General features: G+C 42.7%; 2 protein-coding genes across 6 annotated transcripts in view; one reads left to right on the top strand and one right to left on the bottom strand.

The window, feature by feature from the left end:
- The window catches only part of SLC4A7 (solute carrier family 4 member 7), a 121,645-nt gene extending 110,277 nt beyond the window's left edge, over positions 1-11,368 (bottom strand). Inside the window, exon 1 of one of the 4 annotated variants that reach the window (XM_078151308.1) lies at positions 11,219-11,368. In XM_078151308.1, coding sequence (XP_078007434.1) covers positions 11,219-11,266 — 48 coding nt within the window. In that variant the 5' untranslated portion in view covers positions 11,267-11,368. Of the gene's footprint in view, positions 1-6,064; positions 6,350-11,218 lie in introns of those variants that run through there. The other 3 variants (XM_020993181.2, XM_078151305.1, XM_020993179.2) reach the window with 3 other exon arrangements.
- Positions 11,369-11,455: 87 nt separating this feature from the next.
- Positions 11,456-20,367, top strand: LOC110212993 (uncharacterized). Of its 2 annotated transcripts, XM_078151314.1 has the most exons (3): positions 11,456-12,257; positions 14,018-14,153; positions 20,107-20,367. In XM_078151314.1, exon 1 carries the CDS (start codon positions 11,456-11,458, stop codon positions 11,771-11,773), a length of 318 nt encoding a protein of 105 aa, XP_078007440.1. In that variant the 3' UTR covers positions 11,774-12,257; positions 14,018-14,153; positions 20,107-20,367. The 2 variants fall into 2 exon arrangements, with proteins under 2 accessions (XP_078007440.1, XP_078007437.1); XM_078151311.1 differs by having other exon boundaries at positions 11,456-14,153.
- Positions 20,368-23,119: the final 2,752 nt, after the last annotated feature.

The raw sequence follows: 23,119 nt of genomic DNA, 5'->3' as shown, positions 1-23,119 counted from the left end.
ACCAGTTTCTGAGGCCTTTTCCCAGTCTCTCCAACAGTGAGAACCTTCCTCTCTAAGGTTTAATTTCCATTGACTTAGTACCTATTTATGTAGCTGTTGTCTCTCCAATTACAAATAGAAAGCAAGCTCCTTAAGAACAAGGGTTGTTTTGGACTCTTTGTCTATATGTTAAGTGCTTAATAAATGCTTGCTAATTGACCACTCTCTCCTCCTTTGTCTTCTTCAGAACACTGCTTTTTCCCAGTTCTCCTCTAACCAGACTGACCTTCTCAAACTCCTGGGCTAGATCATCAGACATGGCCCAATCTTCTAACTAGGAGGGTCAAATAATCAAAAAATATTTATTAAGCTTTTACTAGGCAGTGTGGTAAGTGCTGGGGATATAAAAGGTTAAAAATTAAAAAAAGGCCTTGCCCCCCAACCCTGACCTGGACCCCCTCTCTTCTCTACTTTTTCCGGTGACCTCATTTATCTCTATACTGTTTACTCTCAGAGGTATAAACCCAGAAGTCCTAGCTTTCTTCCTAAGCTTCAGGCCCACATTACCAACTGCCTGGTGGACATCTCCACCTGGAAGTCATTTAGGCATCTCAAACTTAACCTGGCCAAAAGAAAACTCACAGCTTCCTCCTGGATTCAGTCCTCCTCCAAAGTGCCTTCCTTTGGTTGAGGGTATCCCCCATCACTTCAGGTAAAGGGAACCTTGAAGTCCTCCTCCTCTTGCCGGTGCCTTCACCCTCCAGATCGCGTCCACTTCACCTTTATTTGATTCTATTGCCACAGCATCTCTCACAGTCACTACTTTAGTTCAAGGCCTTCTTTACCAAATTCTCACCATAGCCTCCTCATTAGACTCCTGGTTTCTGTCCTCTCCAACTGATCTTCCAAAGGGCCCTCACCATGTCCTCATCTTGCTGCAGAAACTTCAAGAGCTCCCTATTTCTGGGATAAAATACAAACTCCTCTGTCCAGCATCAAAATGGTACAGCTGCAGCCAGCCTTCCTAGACTTATTTCACAATACTCTCCTTCACATACTCTATGTTGTAACGAAACCAGACCACCAATAAAAAGTAAGGGTCAAACTTGATTCCTGAACCAATTTCTTACTCCTGACAAAAGACAGACCAATTAGTCCAAAAACTCAGAGATCATAACTAAGCCCTGTCCTAACATTCAATCAAGAGCACCTTGAGGGAAAAAGAAGAATGCTCTTGGTGGTCACAGCATGGACAAAAAGAAAAAAAAAAAGAGTTCACAGGCAAGCAAACGAACGCACGTGCACTGTTGCACTGCCCAGTAACAAGGCCTGCCCACTTCTTCCTGGAGGAAAAAGAGGAGATGAGGAAATGAAGAAGGCCCTACTAGCTACTGAATCAAAGCTTAGAAAGTCACTTCATGCCCAGGGACGAATCCTCATCCAACACCAGGCCTACTGACAGGTGGCCAGCCCTCCATAAAGAACAAACCCTCCATCTCTGTTCTTGCACTGCTAAGATGGTTAGTTTTTTCCTGATATCAAGCCTGAATACTTCCAGTCACTGCTCCTATCCTGGGTCAGCCCTCTGGGTCCAAAAAGAACAAGCCTAAATCATTCCTCTACTACATCACAACCCGTGAAACACAACTATCATGTGCTCCCCTCCCTCCAATCTTCTCTTCTCCAAGCTAAACCTGTCTTGTTCTCTTCAACCAATCATGTTTTGAAGTATGAAGATACAAATATTAAAACAAAAAGAAAAATGTATGAACAGGAAACCATACCAAAAATCTAATGCCTAAGTACTTTTTAATTTCTTTAAAAAAAAAAAGGAAATAGCACCATCTATTGGACACAAACATCTCATTTATACTAGAATGATTATATACATAAAACGTAAGACATTCTCCAATTCTTGTCATTTTCATTTATTCTGTCATGATATTTAAGAAACTCTCTAACAATACTGAGTTTCAGGAGGTGAATATTACACAAATGTTAAAATTCAATAATTACACACATTGTTACATTAATTAATCCTCATATATCTGAAATGCAAAAAGAAAAAGACAATTCAATCAATATGGTCATTTTCAGTTGGGTAAAATTTCATGTTACTGATAGATGAAATTATGTAATTTGATTTCATGTTCACCACCCTTCTCAGTCATTAAGAAAGCACTGGGAGGTAAAATTCATTCTACTCATAATCTATACAGAGATAGAGATACAGACAGAGATTGAGACATATTATATATCCATGCTTTGGGGAAAACAGCTTTGGTAAAGAAGCTAGCTAGTTCAGAAGTAAGAGGTTATATTATTTACCAAACTGACAAAATAACAGATTAATCAATTCATTAATAGCCTATTAGAATTAAAAAGGTATTTAAAACATTACCTTGGGGGCAGCTAGGTGGCACAGTGGATAGAGCACCAGCCCTGGATTCAGGAGGACCTGAGTTCAACTTCGGCCTCAGATACATGACACTTACTAGTTGTGTGACCCTGGGCAAGTCACTTAACCCTATTGCCTAACCAAATTGGGAAAAAGAAAAAAGGAAAAAAAATGAAAACAAACCAAAAAAAATTACCTTGGTGTAACAACTTAAAGCTTCCCACATTCAAAAGCTGATAGAAGATAAGTTTTTTCAGTTAATGTATCCAGGCATGAATTAAGTTCCCTCAGTATCTCAGAAGTAAACCACTCCTTAGAAATGAGAGAAAAGGCATTCTTTAGAATACTAACCTTGCATTGATAAAGTTACCTGTCTCCCTCCCAAAATAGCCATGGGGTTTCACAGCAGAAATACTCCTTCAATAAAGAAGCCACACTCAGTGAGGAAGGGGCCTAGCAGCCCTTAGGACCCCAGACAATTAAGGGGTGACACTGCTGGCAGGCCAGAAGAAAGCCAGCCCTAAATGGGGAAGCTGAGGCACACAGAACAACAGGTCCAGGGAGCCCCACGGAGCAATCTGCCAAGCAAATCCATTTTGCTGAGAGAAGCACCACAAAGCCAGAAGGGAGGAAAAAAAGACAGTATATAGAGCCATAGGTGAGAAAGCCTCATGTTTGCCATGGGAAATTTTTTGTTAACTATGGTTCTAACAATGACATCTACTTAGTAAATGCCTTAGTTTTAAGCTACTTGTGTCTACTGGCTAATTATTAAAGGCCAATCCAGTGGATACGACCATGAGTGATGGTTTTAGGAAAGTGAAAGGACACGGTACATTGAAGGAGGGGAAGGGACCACTGGGAGCACCCCAGAATAGTCCCTGCACAGGAAGCCTCTGCCTAGACTAGGTCCACAAGAAGCAAGACAACAAAACAAGGAAGATAAATGAGATAATCTAGGCACCTTTTAATTTCTGTATAACATTAGCTATTGTTATCTTTTCTCAACATTCAGAAGTTAAGTGTGGTAGCCCACCAACCCCAATACCCAAATCAATAAAAATGCCCCTTGTACTTCACTAGTCTCTGCCCTACCCACCAACACAGGGAGCCAGAATTACCCAGGCCAGGACCTATTACCACCCCCACACTCCTCAGCAATGCTGGAAAGAAAGCAGTCCCCAGGACTGACACAGGCAAAACTCTTGGTGGTCAAAAGAGAGGATTGGGGAACCAGCCTACTACCTTCCGGTCACAGAATTAGCAACACATGATCTGGAGTGCAAGGAAACCCTGGAAAGAAAAAAAATGCCCTCCCTATTGAGGTGCCATAGCACCACTGTTGTGGTCAATAATGAGACCTGCAAGTGCTCTTCTGCTAAAGGAAATCCATGGGAAACTGAAGCAGAGGGCCCAACTACATTCCAGCTTTTAGGGATGAACATTTATGTATCCATAAAATCACAACCTGGAAGTCTGTTTTTAGCTAAACAGCCTTTTTCTCACTTCCTACTGAAGCCTTTGTTCCTTACCCTGTTTCTCAGATCCCAGAGGTTCTCCTAAGCTTGACTGGGCTCCTGGGTTTCACTTAGCTTTCTCTGGGCACCATCACTGCCTCTGGCTTCACAATCGGCACCCTGAAGAACTAGCCTTGGTTTCCCATTCAGGCACCCCCCACTTTTCTGTCCTTGCAGTTCAAAGACTGCTGGCCTTCAGCTTCTGCTTGGTTTGTACTGGGCCTCTGCTCCCCAACCCGGTCCAGTAGCCTAGATCTGAGAGTCTGGGATGGAACCTTTCTCTTCAAAACAAGGTTTTGGTCATTAGAGAAGATCACAGTGATGTAAATTTAAAGACTTTCAAAAAATGGTCAGCATTAAGGAATGCACAGTCAATGCCCCAGCCTACAGCACCCACTACCAAAGATAAGGATCAAATCAAATGAAGCAATATACATATGAAACCATTAGCATTATTACTCTAATACCTAGTCTTACTTTTATTGTAAATTCTTGAAAAGAAGGAAGCAAAGGCTAAATAAATGTATAAGGACAATAGTTATACAGCAAAAGTACAATAACGTTTAAAATGCTTACTTCTATAATTAAACCTTCTGATTTACTTTTACACAAATATTTCTTAATCTAGGCAAAAAAAGTTCACATATTTAGATTTCAGGATCTCTGATATATTTTTTAAGGGTAAATGAGAGTTTAGATGATAAAAATCAATAAAAATAAGCACCTGTTTCCAAATCCTGAAATACTCATTCATAAATATCATCCTCAATCTCTCCCCAATACTCCCTCACTCTAATACCCCACCAGCCTAAAACCCCTGGATAGAAAGTGACTCAAAACAAGAGGTGGGTCAGCACATTAGTAATCTGCAAACTCATAATTTCCAAAGGTCGAATGCACTCAAAGCTCCAAGTTAAGCACATTATGTGATTCAGATGTTCACTCTACTGATACATGTGTATCAGCAACTTTTGTCTTGATGTGGTGCCTTTATGACATAACAGATTAGGAGATTCAGACATATCAGAGTATCTTTCAATAGCCATCTGTGCTAACCACCCCTGAAACACCAACCAAATATTAAGAGTTTGCCTGTCACTGAATAGAAGATGGAGCATTTTCTTGACAAGTTTTCTAAATAACTTTTAAATTATTAAAATTAAGCAAATCTGAGCATTATACAAGAAGAAAAAAGATCCATACTGCTAACAGCTCATGTGCCAGATCAATAAATTATTCTTTCACAGTCTTTAACATCAAACAACATGCATCATTCATTAGAACCACCAGGAATACCAACCAGTTTCATAAAGTTAGCTTTCTGCCCTAGTGCTTTCTATGTGTCATAAAGTTTAAAGGAAGAAAAAGAAAAATCACTACAACCTGAGCCAAGAGTAATAACCATGACTTTGAACCTTCAAGCAAACTGCAAAGACAAAGTAACCACTTTTTAACAAAAAATACCTTGTAACTACACAGTGGCATCTGAAAAAAAAAAGAAAGCATCATCATTTCAAAGGTAAGATGTGCCCAGGAAAACAGTTCCAAAGCATCCATAAAGAGCTGGTAAGAAAGACAAACTGCTATCAAGCAGAACAAAATTCAATAAGTAACATAATGATTCCATTCGAAATAGTGGAAATGCAATTATGAGGATTCTACCGATTTTTATACACATTATAAGAACTGATATGAGAGGCATCAAATATATAAACAAAAAAGGTCAACAATACAGCTAGAGTAAAAGAGGTAGAAGGAAGGCCTTAGTATTACATTGGTACTCAAAATTATTTTTTAAAAAGAGAGAAGAAAGATTCCAGTATACTGCGTGGATCTTGTTAGGGAGATTTACAGAAAGACATGGTCAAGAATCACATGGGATAAGAAGGCATGGAGAATTAACTTAGAAGTCAACTAGGATACAAAGAATCCCCACACCAGCAGACCAAGGATTCAATCCCTTATTCAAATTCGACAAACATCTATTAACTAAGTACTTACCGAAGCACTGAAACCCCCACCCCTAAAAGGCCCTTCCCTCACGCAACTTACTAAAATTAGACTAATTTTATAATAATTCTCACTTACAGAATGAATGATGCAATTAAATTCATCTTATAAGATAAGAAACAATGAATTCAAAGAATTTTCAAAATAGAACACAACCCACCTCAGATAAAACCAACCAGGGAGCAGTTATTTGCAGTATACCTCTATGCAAACAAAAGGAGAGAAGTACAAGGTTCTTGCAGTTGTCAATGAAGATCAGGAGACCATGGGAGAAATTCTTATGGTCTGAGGTTGAAAAGGGCTGCATTAGAAGGAGAGAAGAACTCAAAACCAAGGAAGTACCACAAAGTGCTTTTAAAAAAAAAGTAAATGTTAAGTGAATAATAGCAGGATCCAGACAGCTGACAACTCCCCATCATCAACATATTACTTCTATGCCATTTAGACTATGGACCTAAAATGAAATCTCTTTGAGAGGAGAAAGATATACACAGGTATACACTGAAAAATAATACAATATGTGTAAATTACACACAAGGACAGGTTTAGAGAAAGAGTGTAGCCTACACTGCAAACTAACAAAGAAATCTTAAAACTCTTCACCAAAATTTTTCAACTAAAAACCCAATCCACAAGCATTTATTAAGTGCCTACCATATGTGAGACAATGGAGACAGAGACAAAAGGGGGAAGTTGGCTTTTAATGAAACACTTTGTTACTGTTCGCATAAAGATGATTTCCTTTATATATAAATGTTCTTTGCTACCAACTTTTTAGAGGAATGTACCATTTCCAGAAAGTAGAAATTCTTGGATATCATCTAGTCTTTTTTTCCCCAACTGAAAAATGTTTAGAATAAATCATGATCTAATAAAAGTATGTCATTATATCTTTCTTACTAGGTCCAATGGCATAAAATATAAAAATAATTACTTCAAAGCAAATAACCAGAGAAAACATTATTAATTTTTCTTTTCTTTATATTCTTATAGAAAGCATTCCAAAACACAAGTGTAAAGCTGAAGAAAGTGTGGGCCTCTCACAAATATGAATGAATTTTCAAAAATATTTTCATTTTTCAAAGACCTCATGCAGAGATTCAATCCAATCTAAAAGTCTAGATCACTTGATCTTAGAAGAGATCACCTGTCTTACTAGACCATAAACTCCTTGAAAAGAGCAACAATGCTCTTTTTTTTAAACTTTGCATTCCAATTTTTGTATATGGCAGGCACTGAATAAATGTTTGAATTGAAATATGATAGGAGAATTAATGAACAATGGCATTCCTGGAGTCAAAAAAAAAAACAGGAGAAAAAAAATCACAACCCTGAGCTTGGAACCTAAAGAAATTCAGGAATAAACTAGTCCATAAGACTCATGAGGAAGACCAATAATTCTTGAAAATTAAAGTTAGTAGTAGTTTATATAATTCTTAAAAATTAGAGGAAATAGTTTATTTTGTTAGAAAACACTTGGTGAATTGATTAATTTTCCAGTAATAGCTGCTGTCACTCTCCAGATTTGGGTTTCACACTTACTTCCCTTTGGTCCTTTTGAAAAAAAGACTTCTAAAAGGTGTGACTGCAGAATCAAGAACATCAAGTTAGTTCTGTGTCTAGATTAACTGGTGATCTGAACAAACAACTTTGTCAGGAAAAGGGATTAACATCTTCAATCCAGAATGCAGGCAATTACAATCAATCTACTGAAACCCAGACTCTAACCTAAAGAACAGAATGCAGAGTTATCTTTGTTGGAGGCAATGGGAATCTGTTTTGTAAAATGTACAAGTTAGGGCTTATCTACACCACCACACTAGCTCAAGAGTACATGTAAAATTCAAGACTAACCTGGGTTGCGACTTAATAATAAAAGTACCCAAAATGTTGGCTTCCTGGGAAATGAACTATGACTGGACAATATGATGGTTCTGGCCTGGTCTAATCTTGGCTCTTCCTTTTAAAGTTCACATCCCCTTTTTCTTCATTGGTTAACATGACCATCTGCTATTAAGAATAAAAGCTTATAATAGTAAGTAGAATTCCAAACACAGCCTCATACTAAGGTCCCAATAGGTCTTTTTTTCAAAAAGGGTGTGATATAGTCAACATATTCCTAAAATATCTCCCCAAATTGTAAGCCTCAAGTAATCCTTCAATGAAATAAAATCACTGACTGTACAAAAACAGGTGAAAATTTTATTGTTACCTTCTTTTATGTAGGAAAATACTCCTACTTTATCCCAAGATTAAAAAAAAACTCATTCAAAAAGTGAACTGTTTGTCCTTGTACAGACTTATAAAGCTCTCTCTTTGATCCTTATGAAAATTAAAGTACCCCTCAAAAATCAGCAGCTACAAAAGATGCAGTTAAATAAATAGAGAGACATTAAATCAGAAGTCACTTTCTGCTAAAGGAAACAACAATAACTCTGAAACACCCGGTTTTCTTTTTATTTTGCCAGTTGTATATCCCATTTAATTTAAATATCATATTTGTGGCAAAACATAAGACAGGGGGCAGGAAAGAGGAAGCATGCCACCTCATTACAGGATGTTGACAAACACCTCTGTGGCCAAGCACTCTAATACTAGAATACTCTTCCTCCTAACAGCCCTAAGATGTAGGTTAACACTTTATACTAATTATTCCCCTTTTACAGATGAGGATATTAATGTTAAGAGAGATTGAATAACATTTTCATCAGTTAGTAAAAGGAGGCTGGGATCTGAATCCTCTTTGCAACTTACAACAGAATTCTCCAAAATCACAGAATCTTAACAAACTACAATAACACAAAACAAAATACCTGAATTTTCATAACCTACCCCTACTCAAAAGAAAATCCCCATATACTATAAACATTTCTACCACACCAATCCAAACAATCTTTTTCCACCTCCATCTGGATATAAGAAAGATTCTCTTTCTCTCCCTTTATTGTAGATAGCCTACTAAGACAAGAAAGGATAAGCATAATTAGAGAGGTAACTACAATCCTGCTATATTTGTCTTGCCACACTACTTATATAATCATTTGTGAAATAACAAATAGAAAGCTTTTTTTTTTAAAGATCAAGAAGAAGCCAATTCATTTTTGGCAATGCACCATCCAATACAAAGGAAAAAATTCTTGATCTAAGGTGAGTTCTCCCTACTCTGAATTCCTACAGCCATTATTATTTTCTGCATAATTAATCTAGCAATGAAGCATATACTGCCTTGACATCTTTTCTACAGATGTGTTTTGCTATTTAATTTTGTACATATGCATGCTTTGTCTCTATGAGAAGACTGTCAATTCCCTGGGGACAGGAACTGTTTTTTATGCCTTCTGTACCCCCAGCAGTTCTGTGGACGTAGCAGGTGTCCAAAAAGGTTAGCTTGATTTGGTCAGTGAAAAAAAGGATTAATAAAATAAATATTCATTTAAAAATTCATAAAAATAAAATTCATAATTTTTCTCTTACTATCATTTCTGAAAATATAAATAGCAGCATCTGTTTTCCACCCATCAGGCAAATCTACATAAAACTTCAATTTTTTTGTCGTTCTACTGGCAATTGTTGTTGCATTAAACATTTACCTGAAATAAATCAATCACAGCATTCAGTTTGAGACTCCCTTTTTTTGGTCATTCTACAGAGTTTTTGTGATACAGGCTTTAAACAGCACCAGAGAAGACTGAAAGTTTGTTATCTGACTACAATGACTCATTTTTGGTACTTAAGCAGAACAAGTTATATTCCCAAGATAAATGACTCCCACACGCCAATGATCAGCTAGAATCATAGCATGTTGGAAGAGATCAAATTATGGCATGAAACTGAGAGCTCAGATTACTGACCAATAGATTACAATATTGTACACAGACTGATTTTTTTCCATATTAGATGACAACTGCCGGCATGCAGAGAACATCAAAGCGCGACGCTATTTTTATACCACTTCTTTGCCTTATTCTAAGTCAAAGAGAAACATCAGTGAGAATTGATGAATAGCTTCACAGCAATCAGCCATCTCTTCAAGCGATCAGAGAGATGTGGGAAGGGCTGGTTTTCCTGGGAGCCAAGGAGTCATAATTAGGCACACTCATCTATTTCTTCTCTCTGACCTCTGCGAGCAATTACTGGCTGTATCATCATTTGGGGGTATACAGTTTCTTGGGTTGTTTCGGTTATTCTCTTCCCAAGGAGAAGGTAAACTCCTTGAGGGCATAGAGCCGAAGTACACTTCTCACACCTATGACCTTCCCCGGCCCCCACCTGGCTGGAACCTACCCCGGAACGTGCCCCCAAGTTTCCCATTTTATCACAGGCTGAAGAAGTCTGACCAGCACTACCTTTCTTCCTGGCGTTGTGGTCCCTAACAAGCTTCCAGCAGAGACACCACCCAATCTCATACACACTTAAAGTACGAAGCGCAAGCGATAGGACAGTTTTAATCAAAGACCACACAAGACCAGTTAATTTCCTGGTCTGTCACCCTGCCCTCATTTCCTCATCCTGACTTCCAACTCCTGCTAAACCATTCGCTTCCCTGTGCCTCGGTTTCCCCTGGGTGTTTTCAGGTTGTTTAATCAAGTTCGTCCAAGAGACGGATGACAGCCCAGGCAGACACAACCGCATTAAAAAGAACAGCGAAAACGGCCCGAGGCCAGGAAGGAGGGAGGAGGAGGAGGATCTGGGCTCGAAACCCCGCGAATGGACCGTTCTTCCTCCCACCCCCAGCCAGAGCCCACGAAGCCCCGATTTTCCGAGTCCCGGCGAGGCGGAAGGGGAGACCACTTCGGGGGCCCAGCTGCGCGGTCTCCCCAGGAGCAGGAAGTCGGTGTCAGAGGCCTCGAGGAGCCCACCTGAGGGCGGGTCCCGGGGAGGAGGAGGGGGCTTGGGCGGAGACCCCGGGGGCCCGGACACACGCGCCCCCCACGCCCACGTGTCCGGCCCACAAAGGCCCCCCGACCCCGGGCAGGGGCACGTGCGGGCGCAGCCGCGGCCGCCCAGATACTCCGGGCATACTCACGGGGGGCGCGGGGCAGGTGGCGCCGGGGCCGGACGGCCGCGCCGCCCCGCCCCGCCCGGGGCTCGGGGCCGGGGACTGCCGCGCCGGGGAGGGAGCCGGGATGGGGATGCGGGCCCGCCCCGCCCCGCCCCGCCACGCCGGCCGGCCCGGCCGCCCCACACAAAGGGGCCGGGCGGCGGCGGCGGCGGCGGCCGAGCCTTTGTGTGGCGGGCTTCGGGAGGCCGGCGTGGGGGGGGGCCTGGCACGGGGGGGCGGGGCAGGGGGCTGTTGGGGTGGGAGGGTCGTTACCCGGGTCAGCAGCGGCCGCATCTGCTCCCCGGCCCCGTCCGCCTCCATGGCCGGCCCGCCGGCCCACGCGCCGCCTCGCCTCTCTCTCGCCGCCGCCGCTGCCGCTGACGAGACCGCGGGGGACGCGGACGAACGTTCGTGCGGGCGCGGGGCGCGGAGGCGGGGGCGCGCGCGAGGGCGGCAGCGGGCGGCGGGCTCCCCGCGGCGGCGGCGGCGGCGGCGGAGGTGGTCTCGAGGATGGCTGAGGAAGGGGGAGGAGGGAGGCCACAGACTGGGGCTAACGTGTGCGGAGCTCGAGGGATGAAGGCTGGGGCCGCCTCCGGGGGCGGGGCCGGGGAGGGGCGGGGCCTGCCGGCGATGACGCGTCGCCCGCCCCGCCCCCGCGCCTCCGGTCCGTTGGGGCTCCGGGCTGGAGAGCCAGGAGCCGACCCGCGGCCCCGAGGAACCGGACGGACGCGCGGGCCAGCCAATGGCAGCCGCCGGCAAGGACGAGGCCGCCCCGCCCCCTGGGCTCTGCGACTGACTTTGGGACCAGGTGTCCCGGTCGTGGTCTAGCTGGAAGGCGGCAGAGCTGGGGTCGGCACGTGCTGGCCCACGCGCACCTCTAGCCACCCGGGGAAGCGGGCTGGGGGGGCTCCGCGAGCCGGCCGGCTGCTCCCGGGCGTGCACGCGTGGCCGGGGACCCCCGAGCCTTCCCCAGGAAGCTTCTCCCCATCCGAACGTGCCCACTCGGGACGGCAGGAAGCGTGGTGAAGTCCGCGAACGGCAGGCTCGGGACGAAGGGGAGGCCGAGGAGTGCTAGAGGGTCTAATGCCTACGGGCTCGTAAATTCAGAGCTGGAAACGACCCCGTTATTTTAATAGAAAAGGGGAGTTGACTGAGGTCGCACAGGTAGTGAGATTTGAATCCAGGTCCTGGGACTCTTAAATAGAGCGCTCTTTCAATTGGACCAGAGCTCTGAGCCGGAAGGAGGAAGCAATAATTGAATCACCAGAGAGAGGAAAAAGGGCAGTTGCCTCTAAGCCTCTACCGGCTGAGTGTGAGTACAGTGCTCTCCACTGAAGCGTTTTCTAGGCTTAACTACCTCCAACTTCAAAAATAACCCGAATCACTTTACCTCTTGAGGCTGGGTCCAGCAAAGAACGATAAGAAAACTAGAACAGTCCTTAAGCAACTTTAAGGCTTACGTTGGAAACCAGCAAGGACTAGGTCAGAAGGTTTTCACAAAGTCGAGCCCTATATTTCATTCTTTTCCATCCCCAAAATGATAAAACATTGTCTTGAAATAAAACTACAACATGTGACAGCTACAATTGCATGATATCCGTTCCATTTCTTAAGGACAGCGGTAGTGATAAAGAATGAAGATTAAAACCCCAAAATGTACTGAGTGCAAACTTCTCCTGTCATGGAAATAGCCAATATTCTAGTATCGTTGAACCTGGGATCTACTTAAGTTGAGCATTATGACAGAATACAAAATAATCATTTTAATGGTGACATGGTCAAGGCCTGTGGCTAGTTTAACTAGTATCTGACATAAAATGAATGTCTTCTCTGTTCCTTCCAACTTAAAAAAAAATTACCTGCACTGTATAATAAAAGTATTATTGTGAAGGGGGTAACAAGCAAGATAGAATTCTGATGAACAGGAAACTAAAGCAAGTGTTCTCTACATGGTCAAACCTGAGTTCTAATCGTCCTTTAGACAAGGAGGAGGTGTTTACCTGGGGCAGGTCAACTAACCTCTTGAACCTTAGTTTTCTTCTCTCTAAAGTAGAGATATTGATTGCACCTCCCTCCCAGGGGTTGTGGAAAGGACTTGATGAGATAGCACAGGTAAAATACTTTTATTATGATGTAGGTGTGGGAAACCAGATACAAATTAGGTGAAGCCATTCCTAAGGAGTAATCTAACTGATGTTATTTCTGCCCTTTGCCTACATTTCATCTACCTTTTAAAATAAAATTAGATTTACTCTTTTTTTAATCTTTGAGGAACACATATTCAGTGAGCAATTCTGTGCATTCTGAGGATAGAGTGAGTTGTATTTTGTTCCAAGAAGCACAAGCTTACCCTTTACTTACCCCTCTCCCCTGACCTGAGGGTGTTCTGCTAAAGAAAGGGAAAACCGACCAAAAGCTACCTAGTTAACTTGGGGTTCACTGGCTAGATTTCTTTCTCAAAGACCAAGCCTTAAACCTAAATTCACTCTGGAGCTCACAGGCTAGACAACAAAAGGTTACCCAAGCAGCACTAATGGTTATTTTTTGGGCCCTCCTGGCTCAGAGTACATGTAAATAGTAACTGTTTCTCTTTTGCCCAGCAACTCTAAGGGTCTTCCCCTCCCAGTTTGATTTTTTTTTTCCTGTAAGAGCTGCCATCCCTTGATTCATTTCTTAAAGAGGCCTATTCACAGAATGGACATTGCCTCACTCAAAGTGAGCTCTTGAAAAGACCTTAGCTTAAAAGGGGCCGAACATCGCCCGCTGAATCCTGGGCCATCTCCAGTCGACCCAATGTATATCTGGCCGCTAGACCCAGATGGCTCTGGAGGAGAAAATGAGGCCGGTGACCTTTCACAGCCCTCCCTCACTCAAATCAAAGTCAATTGCAAGCCCTGTTATCATCTCGCTGATATCATGGTCCTCTTGGAGAACAAAGAACAAACCACAACCAGGACTTGAGGGTATTCTCACCACAAAGTTCCTGTTTAAAAAAAAAAAAGCCTAACCCACCCCCACCCCAAAAGAATAATGATCAGCTTCAATATTCAGCAAATGGTGCTACCTCTCTAGATACTGATGGACACACCTTGATGGGTACTGGATGCTAGCGCCACCTTTTCGATGCTCTACATCAACACCTAGAAGAAACTTAGTACATCTTCATTGAACTGAGCCAAATCCCAGAATTGTTGCAGTCTTGTTTAATGTAAGTATTATACAACGTATCTAAACGTAGCCAAGCTTTGTAAATAATTACTAAAATAATTGAGATCTCCCATAAGGAGCAGGATTCTGGAGATCACCATCTAGTGGTTGTCTGTTGAGCTCAGGAGGCCTTAGGCCTTCCCCATTCCTGAGAGGGGGGAGAGGAAGAGAGGTCCCAGGAGATGACCACTGGAGCCTGGTCTCCAGCATCGGGCTGCACTTCTCACAGGATCATTGGTTTAGAGCCAGAGAGGACCTTAAAGACATCTAGTCCAATACCATCATTTACAGAGAAGAAAATTTGAGGCAGGTCCAGAAAGGCACGTGTTCTTGGTCAGTCACGTCTGACTCTCTGTGACCCCGTTTGAGGTTTTCTCAGCAAAGATACTAGGGTGGTTTGCCATTTCCTTCTCCACCTGATTTTACAGATGAGGAAAGTGAGGCAAGCATGTTGCCCATTATCACACAGCTGGTGTCTGAGGCTGGATTTGAACTCGGGTCTTCCTGACTCCAGGCCCAGCACTCTTTCCACTGGGTCACCTAGACATATAGTAAATGTTTATTGAATTGAATTGAAGAGTCAAAGTGATTTCACCATGGTCACTTAGTAACTGATAGAAAAAGAATTGGAATCCAGGCCCCCTTAACTCTCAACTGAGCACTCACTTTACTGTACCCCATTGTTCCACAAAGCTCTTGTGGAAATTACCACTGGGTGATTTGACTCAGTGACCTCCTATAGGCTTTTTGATTTTAAGGAACAAGAAAGGGTCCACTGTCCCTCAAAATGCCTTCTAACAGTAGCTAATCCTGAAAATTCAACAAACAGACATTACAGATATTTGTTTTATCTGCATAAATAAAGAGAGTTTCTACACTGGGTGTTCTCTTATAACATTGGTGTCAAACTCAAATGAGAATTCCTGTGCAGGGGGGGGGTGGGCTTAGAAAACCACATATTGTGGAAATGTGTTTTACATGATTGCACATGTATAACCTATATCAGATTACTTGCTGTCTTGGGGAGGGGGAAGGAAGCAGAAAAAAATTTGGAACTGAAAATCTTATAAAAATGGATGTTGAAAAAATAATAAAAATAAAACTAGAAGGGAAGCTTAAAACTCCCACATATTAAAATTATCTCTATTTCATTGTATGTTTATTTTGTTAACTATTTCCCAATTACATTTTAATATGGCTTGGGCTGCAACATGAGCTTGACACCTGCTCTATCACATACGTACGGTGCTTTGCAAACCTTAATGTACTATGTAGATGCCAGCTGTTATTATTATTCTATATCTAATAAAATCACACACAAAAATTATAAATAAGACTTGAAATGGCAATGGTAGACAAATGCATGCTAACTCTTAGGCAGGTCACCTAACCTCAAAGAGCCTCTGTTTCTTTATCTGTACAATGGGGAAATATTCCTTGTTCAGCTTCCTTGGTGAAGAAAGCAAATGGTAAACTGCTATATAAATGTGAGCTATTATTACATATAATGCCCTCCTAGCCCTATCATCCCTATATCAGAAAAATTATAATCAACTAATGTTAATCAGTCAGTAAGCATTTATATTTATCTCCCTCAACTCTAATCTGTATTGACCTGGAATTGCTCCAAAGGCTTTCTTTAGAATGAAGAATTTTCCTTTGGTCTGCTAAAGCTGCAGCCCGTTGCTTGTAGGAGATGGAAGAATGGCAGCCTCAGAGGGCACAACCTTCCCTTTCTTTGCCCATCAACCCGAGGTGTCTCTACATTCCGAGTGCAGCCAAAACCAGATCAAAATGTAATAGGAAAATATTTAGTAAATTAAATAAAAATACAATAGAATGTAGATGTTAATGTGCTGTTTTCTAGGTCAGCTGGTGGCCCCGGGGATCCTCATGTACAGTTTCCTGGGCCCCCTCCCCCCTTCCTATTTAAGTCTGACACCACTGGGCTGCCCTACCAACAGCCAGAGCACAAGTTCAAAGCCGAGAACTAAGGAATCATTTGTGATTCATTAACCTGCTCTGCAAAGAGATTAGATCCTGACTCACCTGGCCTAGAAGCATGCAACTAACAAAGATCTCTCTACTGTGGTTTATCCCATCCTCCACTGCAAAACTGTTTCAAAAACAGGGTGGAACAAATCAGTGACAGTTCTGGTTAATGTGGAGAGCAATCTCAATTAGTGAAAGTCTAGATTCTTTTTTAGTTGTTGCTTCACCACGGTTTAGAGCCAGAGGGTTCAAATCCAGGCTCTGCTATTTGCTACCTGTGAGAAAAGGAGTTTTAGTGCAAGTTACCTAGATAATTACCTTGGAAAAGTCATTTCCCCTTCACTGGGCCTCAGTCTCCTCATCTTTATGAGGGGGGTGGGTTAGAAAATGGCCTCTGGGGTTCCTTCCTTCTAAAACTAAGAACCCTAATTCAAACTAGGCCAACAAAGGCTTACAGAACCTACAGGGGGCCAGTTCCAGTAAATTAAAAAGAGGAATTCATAATTGTCACACGTGTTTATTTGCAAATAATCATTCTAAGGGGTTTAGTAGGAGTGGAGATGGAGTTAGAAAAAGCTGAATTGAGTCTTGCTTTAAACAGTAATTGCTCAAATCTGTTCTGTCTACCTCAGTTTCTTCATGTGTAAAATTCAGATAATAGCACCTACCTCCCCGGGTGATTGTGAGGATCAAAAGATAGTAATTGTAAAGTGTTCTGCAAACCTTAAGGCTCAATCTAAATGCTAGCTTTTGTCTTCTCAAGGGCTTGAGAGGTGTTGAAAATGACTTGTTCTCCAGTATTTGAAGCCTTTCCCAAAGACCTTACTTTTCTTATTACTTTGCATTAGCTTCAGAGAACTGGGGAGAGAATTTGCTTAAGGAAGTTAAACTTTAATTAGATTTTTCAGGATCCCAGATTTGGGATACTTCTTACATATCTGGCATGGCTGGTAGTCCTAGCAAGTCGATGAGGAATGACTAGAAAACCTTGGCAAGGTCTTCATCCCCAAGGGAAGAACGTTCTTCTTTCTGGGAAGAGCGCAAAGACAGACAAGACAGCAGTTTCTTTGTCACTTTTAATATCCTGAAACCATCATAGAGATTGGACAGAGAGAAAGTGATGACGCTGTGTCTTCCTTACCTCTCTCATTGCCAACAGCTGCCAGGTGAAGGCTGCCAATCACCTGAGCCTGGGAGGAAACTCAGTGTACCCTACATGGCATTCCAGGCTCTGCACAGGCAGTCCTAAATACCTGGCAGATATTTCCTCCTCGTCTCAACCTCTCAGAATCCCTAGCTTCCTTAAAGTCCTGGCTGTGGTGGAACCTGGGACTGGCTGCCTTTCCCTGAAGTCTTTCGATGGGAATGCTACCTGGCACTTATTTATCTGGTAAATGCAGTTCCCCTCCTCCACTCGCCTGCAGAATGGCAACTCCAAAGGGCAGGGTCTGGTTTGGGTTTGGGTTTTTTATCTTTGCATCTTCTGGGCCTGATAAATTGGTGGAGGTTGTTAAGAAAATCTAAATGCATCGATGATAGTAACAAAGAAAAACCAGGAAAGCGTATATAACCAGTACTGGGCAACTCATTATAGCCATTTTCCAGAGGAAGAAACTAAGACACACACACACACACACACACACACACCGCAAAAAAAAAATGTGAAAAGACTTACCTAAGGTCATAGGACAAATGAGTGGAAGGGTCTAGACCAAATTTCAGATCTGTTGACCTTCCCCCTCCAGGAGCACAGTCTGTTTCCCATTAAAGAAGTCAGAGAGGAAGGGGAGAGGGGAAGGAGGGAGTGAGGGAGTACTAGAAAGCAAAGCCCTATCTGATCAGAGAAAACATTGAAAAGGAAGAATAAAGGAAATGGTCCAAAAACCTTTGAGGTCAGAGCAATGATTTAATGGGATATTACCAAGCGGCAGTGTAGATAGAGTCTTTGAGGTCACTACCTCTCTCAGAACCTCAGTTGCCTTATTTGTAAAATGGGGAAAATACTTGTATTCACTACTTGACTGAACTGTTGTGTTACTCAGAAGAAATAATGTATATAAAGCAATGTGTAAAGTTTAAGTGCCATAGAAATTCATTATTATTATTGTTTTACTCAGATGTTTGAGAAAGGAAGTCTTAGTGCAAGTTACCTAGATGATTACTTAAATTCCATCTTACTCGATGAGCGCAGATACCACTTTTGGAAATGTGGTCAGGCAATCATTTGTTGTTGTTGTTGTTGTTAACTTGTTTCAGTTGTATCTGACTCCAGTCATGTCCAACTCTTCTTGAGCCCATTTGGAGTTTTCTTGGCAAAGATACTGCAGTTGTGTGCCATTTTATTCTCCAGTTCATTTTACAGATGAGGAAACTGACATAAAAACAGTGCAGTGACTTGCCCAAGGTCACACAGCTAGTAAGTGTCTGAGGTCAGATTTTAATTCAGGTCTTCCTGCCTCTAGGTAATTTTTAGATGAGGTTAAAAAATGTACCTATAAAGGTAATTTGGCTTTTTCTACTGCCAGAATTTCATATGCTTTCAAGGGTTCTTTGGGACTGTGTTTTACAAGAGAAATCCCAACATTCATGAGGAAATGTGCGCGTGCACACACACACACACACACACACACACACACACACACACACACAGCCATCCCACCTTCTCAGTGAAATAGAAAATGGCAGTAAATATGGCGCAGGGTCACGTGCCCTGGCCATGGTAGTCAGCAAGTCAAATCAATGAAGCTTCTGAAACCAGGTCCCAAATCTCCTGACTCCTAGTTCAGTGGATTTTTCCCTTGCTTTCCTGTTTTCCCCAGCACAGTTAAGCTTTAATCCTGAACCGATTAGCGTGGGCATCAAACAGAGTGCAGGATGCTGTTGAGTAACAGGTGGCAAGTGAGGGCAGAGGTGTGTACCTTGGCATTCTGTGGAAAGCCAGCAAGCTTACTTAAAAGTTATTGTGTGTCTTGCTTTTGGCAGTCACCAAAAGTCAGAGTCCAATCCAGTCACACCTAAGTATGTCAGGGTGGGGTTCCTGTTTCAGATTCCTTCCCCCCAGTTCTTGGACACTTTGCCAATTCTGACCTTATTTTCAAGGACAACTGTCCTTAGATCACTTCATTTCATTTCCTTTTTAGTTTTGGTAGAAGTTTCACTTCCCATTAGGCATATCAACCACTGGCTGGCATAAAGGTTCTGTCTTAAGACTAGGCAGGAGTTCTTACCCTGGGATCCCCAGGGGATCTAGGGATAGATTTCAGGGGGTCTGTGAACTTGGATGGGAAAAAAAATCACATCTTTATTTTTGCTGGCCTCTAACTGAAATTTAACATTTCCTTCAGCTACTTAAAAACACAACTCTAAGAAGGATCCATAGGCTTAACCAGACTGTCAAAGCAAAGACTGTCTAATGCAAAAATGTTTGAGAACCACTGAGGTAGATACTGAGATCAATTTGGGAGAAGAACAATACGTGGGACAGGATGGGGACTGAACCTGTGATTTCATTGTTATTAGAAACCCTTGGTTGAGAAAAACACCTTCTGCCAATCCAAGGTGCCTTCTTAACAATGTTTAGTCCTAGAGGGTGGTCTAGAGCCCTGAGGGGTTGAGTGACTTACCTAGTGACCCCAGCCAGTATAAGTCAGATGAGGAACTAGAAGCCAGGTGTTTCTGGCTCCAGGTCCTGTTCCCTTTATCCACCACCTTACAGCTGCCTCTTAAATTACAGAAAGTTTAAAAATCCCAAGGGACCATTTAGGGAAACACCAGTATAGATGTTTTGGCAAGCTAGATATCAAAGAAAGCATTTCTAATTGCTGAAACTCGATACCCAACAAAATTTATTACTGCTTTCTAATGTCAAAATAACACCTTACATGGACATAGCACGTTGGTTCCAGGAATCTTGGGAAAATCACCAATCTTCTCAAATGAGATGCTGTTTTCCTCTATTTTAGGAAAAACTGGAATAGAGAGAAGTTAAATGATTTGCTGAAGACCAAATATGACATCAGTTTGTTGCAGTGGAACAAGAAAATATTACTGACCGCAGATCCATACCTACTTTCCAATCTCCATAAAAAGACTGAGACTAATCTCCAGAAGCACCATGGACACCCTCAGTGAAGGTTATGAGGAAGGAACAGGAAGGCTTTTGCAAACACTACTCTGCAGATGTTTAGTCACATGACTGATTAAAGTCTTTTAAGAATACAAGATCCCATTGTGCTTGTTCTCCATTGACTGTTTAAATCAAGCATTTGATTCAATAAAGCAGACTTTCTTGAAGGCCCTGCTCCATCCACACGATTCCCACATAAGTCAAAGCTAAATGAGAGTTACTTAATAAAGGAAAACAAAGAGAACTTTGCTCATTATTATAAGCAAGCAGTGCATAAGGCAGGGAAACATGCTCATCAAAAACAGTTTTTCCTATCCCCTTCCCACCCTTCCAGCCTTCTCACACTTTGCTCCCCTCCATGTGACGTAGCATTCAGCTACACGGTTCCTTGAACATGACCATTTCCTTCTCCCCTGCCTTTCCATTGGCCCTGCTTGGGATTTCCATCTCTCGCCTTCCCTCACATTCTTCAGGAAATAAAAAAGCCCACCTTTTGAGGAGGCCCTTGCCCTGTGCCCCCGCATCTCCCCGTTGCTAACGCCTCCCCTCCAGATTACTTCCCTTCTGTAACCGTAACTTGAAGGTACCAGAGCATTTCCATGTTGTCTCCATCATTAGAATATATGTTCCTCATGGGAAGGACAATTTCAGCCTTTTTTTAAATCCCTCTCACTGAGCACAGTGCCTGACACACAGTAAACATTTAATAAAAGCTTTTTTTGTTGACTGACTCTCACCACCATTATTGTACATCTTGCTTTTGGCAGTCACCAAAAGTCAGAGTCCAATCCAGTCATACCTAAGTATGTCTCTGGAGGGGTTCCTGCTTCAGACCCCTTCCCCCTAGTTCTTGGACACTTTGCCGATTCCAGCATCATGGAGAGGGTCCAGTGCAGATTCCAGATCTAAGAGGGATTCCCTATAGAACGACAGCCAGTAAGGTCCTACAGCCATTTCTCTGTAATGATTGCACTAATCCCTGCAAAGTCTCCTGAATGGTATCTATAATAAGTTTAGCCTAACTCTACACACACACACACACACACACACACACACACACACACCACACACACACTCGATGAATAGTATCTATTGTCCAAACTAGGGTAGTCAGCTGGTCCATCAGTACATCTAGGACAGGCAACATGTATGGACAATGAACCAAGCCAAGAATTGGACAGGAGGAGGAGACCAGGCTGGGAGTATACAATGCTTTTCATGGTCCCAAGCTTCTCCCTGAAACAAAAGGCCAGCTTTTTAAAAGACAATAATCTCCTGGCGCTTAGAGCTGTGAGTTACTCTTTCCAAAGAGTGAAAGTTGTGGATTCCCTCTCCTCTCATCCCCCCCCCACACCAGGGCAATGGAAAATGACATAGTGACCCTTTAAGCTACAACATGTATTTAAAAAAGAATAATGGTGAGTGGCAGCTAGGTGACGTGGATAAAGCACTGGTCCTGTAATCAGGAGGACCTGAGTTCAAGTCTGGCCTCAGACACATAACACTCACTAGCTGTGTGACTCTGGGCAAGTCACTTAACCCCAATTGCCACACACACACACACACATACACACACACACACACACACACACAAAGTATAGTGGTGGAAAAGCAAAGTGAAGGATGTCAGGAGACATGTGACCATAAATGAAGTCAGGCTCATCATAAATGAAGTCAGGATCCTCTTGTGCTAAAACTATTGAAATATGTTCTAGTGCCATTACAAGAGAAATCTATGATTATTGCCACTCCCAGCTGGAGTAAGAAGGCATCATTCAATGATGAACAGACAAGAGATGAGGGGGGGGTAGCCCATGTGCTTCCCTGGTATTCAGAGAAAGTTAATAGGGCCAGAGGAAGACCCCAGGCACATCAGGTGGACCCTTGTGGGCATGGACCAAAGTCATAGAAGATGGACAAACTTGGCCAGATTGCAATCTACATCATTAGAGGAAGTACCCACATCAATGAGATACAGAACAAATCCATTAAACTGTTTCATGTGGAAAACACCCTAGATTGGGAATAAGGAGATCTGGGTTCTAGGTCATTAACTCTGCCATTTAACTTGCTGTATGACTTTAGGAAAACAGTGTCACCTCCTCAATTTCCTCATTTCTAAAATGCACATAATAATAGCTTCTCCAACTGCCCTGCAGAATTAATAGGAAGTTGAAATAAGAAAACAAATATACCTATTTCACAAAGAACCCCAAACTATACAATGATAAGGTTTGAGAAACCTTCATAAATCTCAGCTGCTGTTTGCTCAGTTCTTTCTGTAGACCTTTAGAGAACTCAGGCTCTCTCCCAACACACACACACGCACGCACGCACGCACACACGCACACACGCACACACGCACACACATGGCCCCGTCCCAGAAAATCTCTCGGGGAAACAGAGCTTTCTACAATGGGGGTTCCTTCCCATGCCTCAACCTAGCAGCGGTCCCAAGTGGCCCCATGGAGCTGCAGCTGCACCAAACCTGTGCCTCGGTCACCAAGGCTTCCACCCTCCTCCCCCAACATACACAGACAGGAAAGCAAAACCCCAAGCCAAGCAGAAGAGGATGCAAGGGGAGCACCTGGAATAGAGGAACAAAATCGAGCTGAGAACCTGTGCCCTGGAGACTCTTCAGTACCTAAGACTCTCAGAAGCTTTCCTACCTTACTGTGTTTTATTTTTGTTCCTCGTCATTGCTGCTGGAGGTGATAGTACAGTATTCATAGATTTCTCTTGTCGCAGCAACAGAACAAATTTCAATACTTTAAGGATCTGAATTGTTATGTCATGAACTATCAATCCCTCTATAATTTAGTAAATGATCTTCAAGGTTTCCTTTAGCC

The sequence above is a fragment of the Phascolarctos cinereus genome, unplaced genomic scaffold (genome assembly GCF_003287225.1).
Source record: "Phascolarctos cinereus isolate Bilbo 61053 unplaced genomic scaffold, phaCin_HiC Scaffold_1;HRSCAF=81, whole genome shotgun sequence".
In the NCBI taxonomy this organism is placed as follows: Eukaryota; Metazoa; Chordata; class Mammalia; order Diprotodontia; family Phascolarctidae; genus Phascolarctos; species Phascolarctos cinereus.
Note: the sequence above shows the minus strand (reverse complement) of the source record. Positions and strands in the feature narration are given on the sequence as shown.

Coding starts and splice junctions, on each gene's coding strand:
- LOC110212993 (XM_078151314.1), top strand. CDS start 11,456: ATGGCTGAGGAAGGGGGAGGAGGGAGGCCACAGACTGGGGCTAACGTG.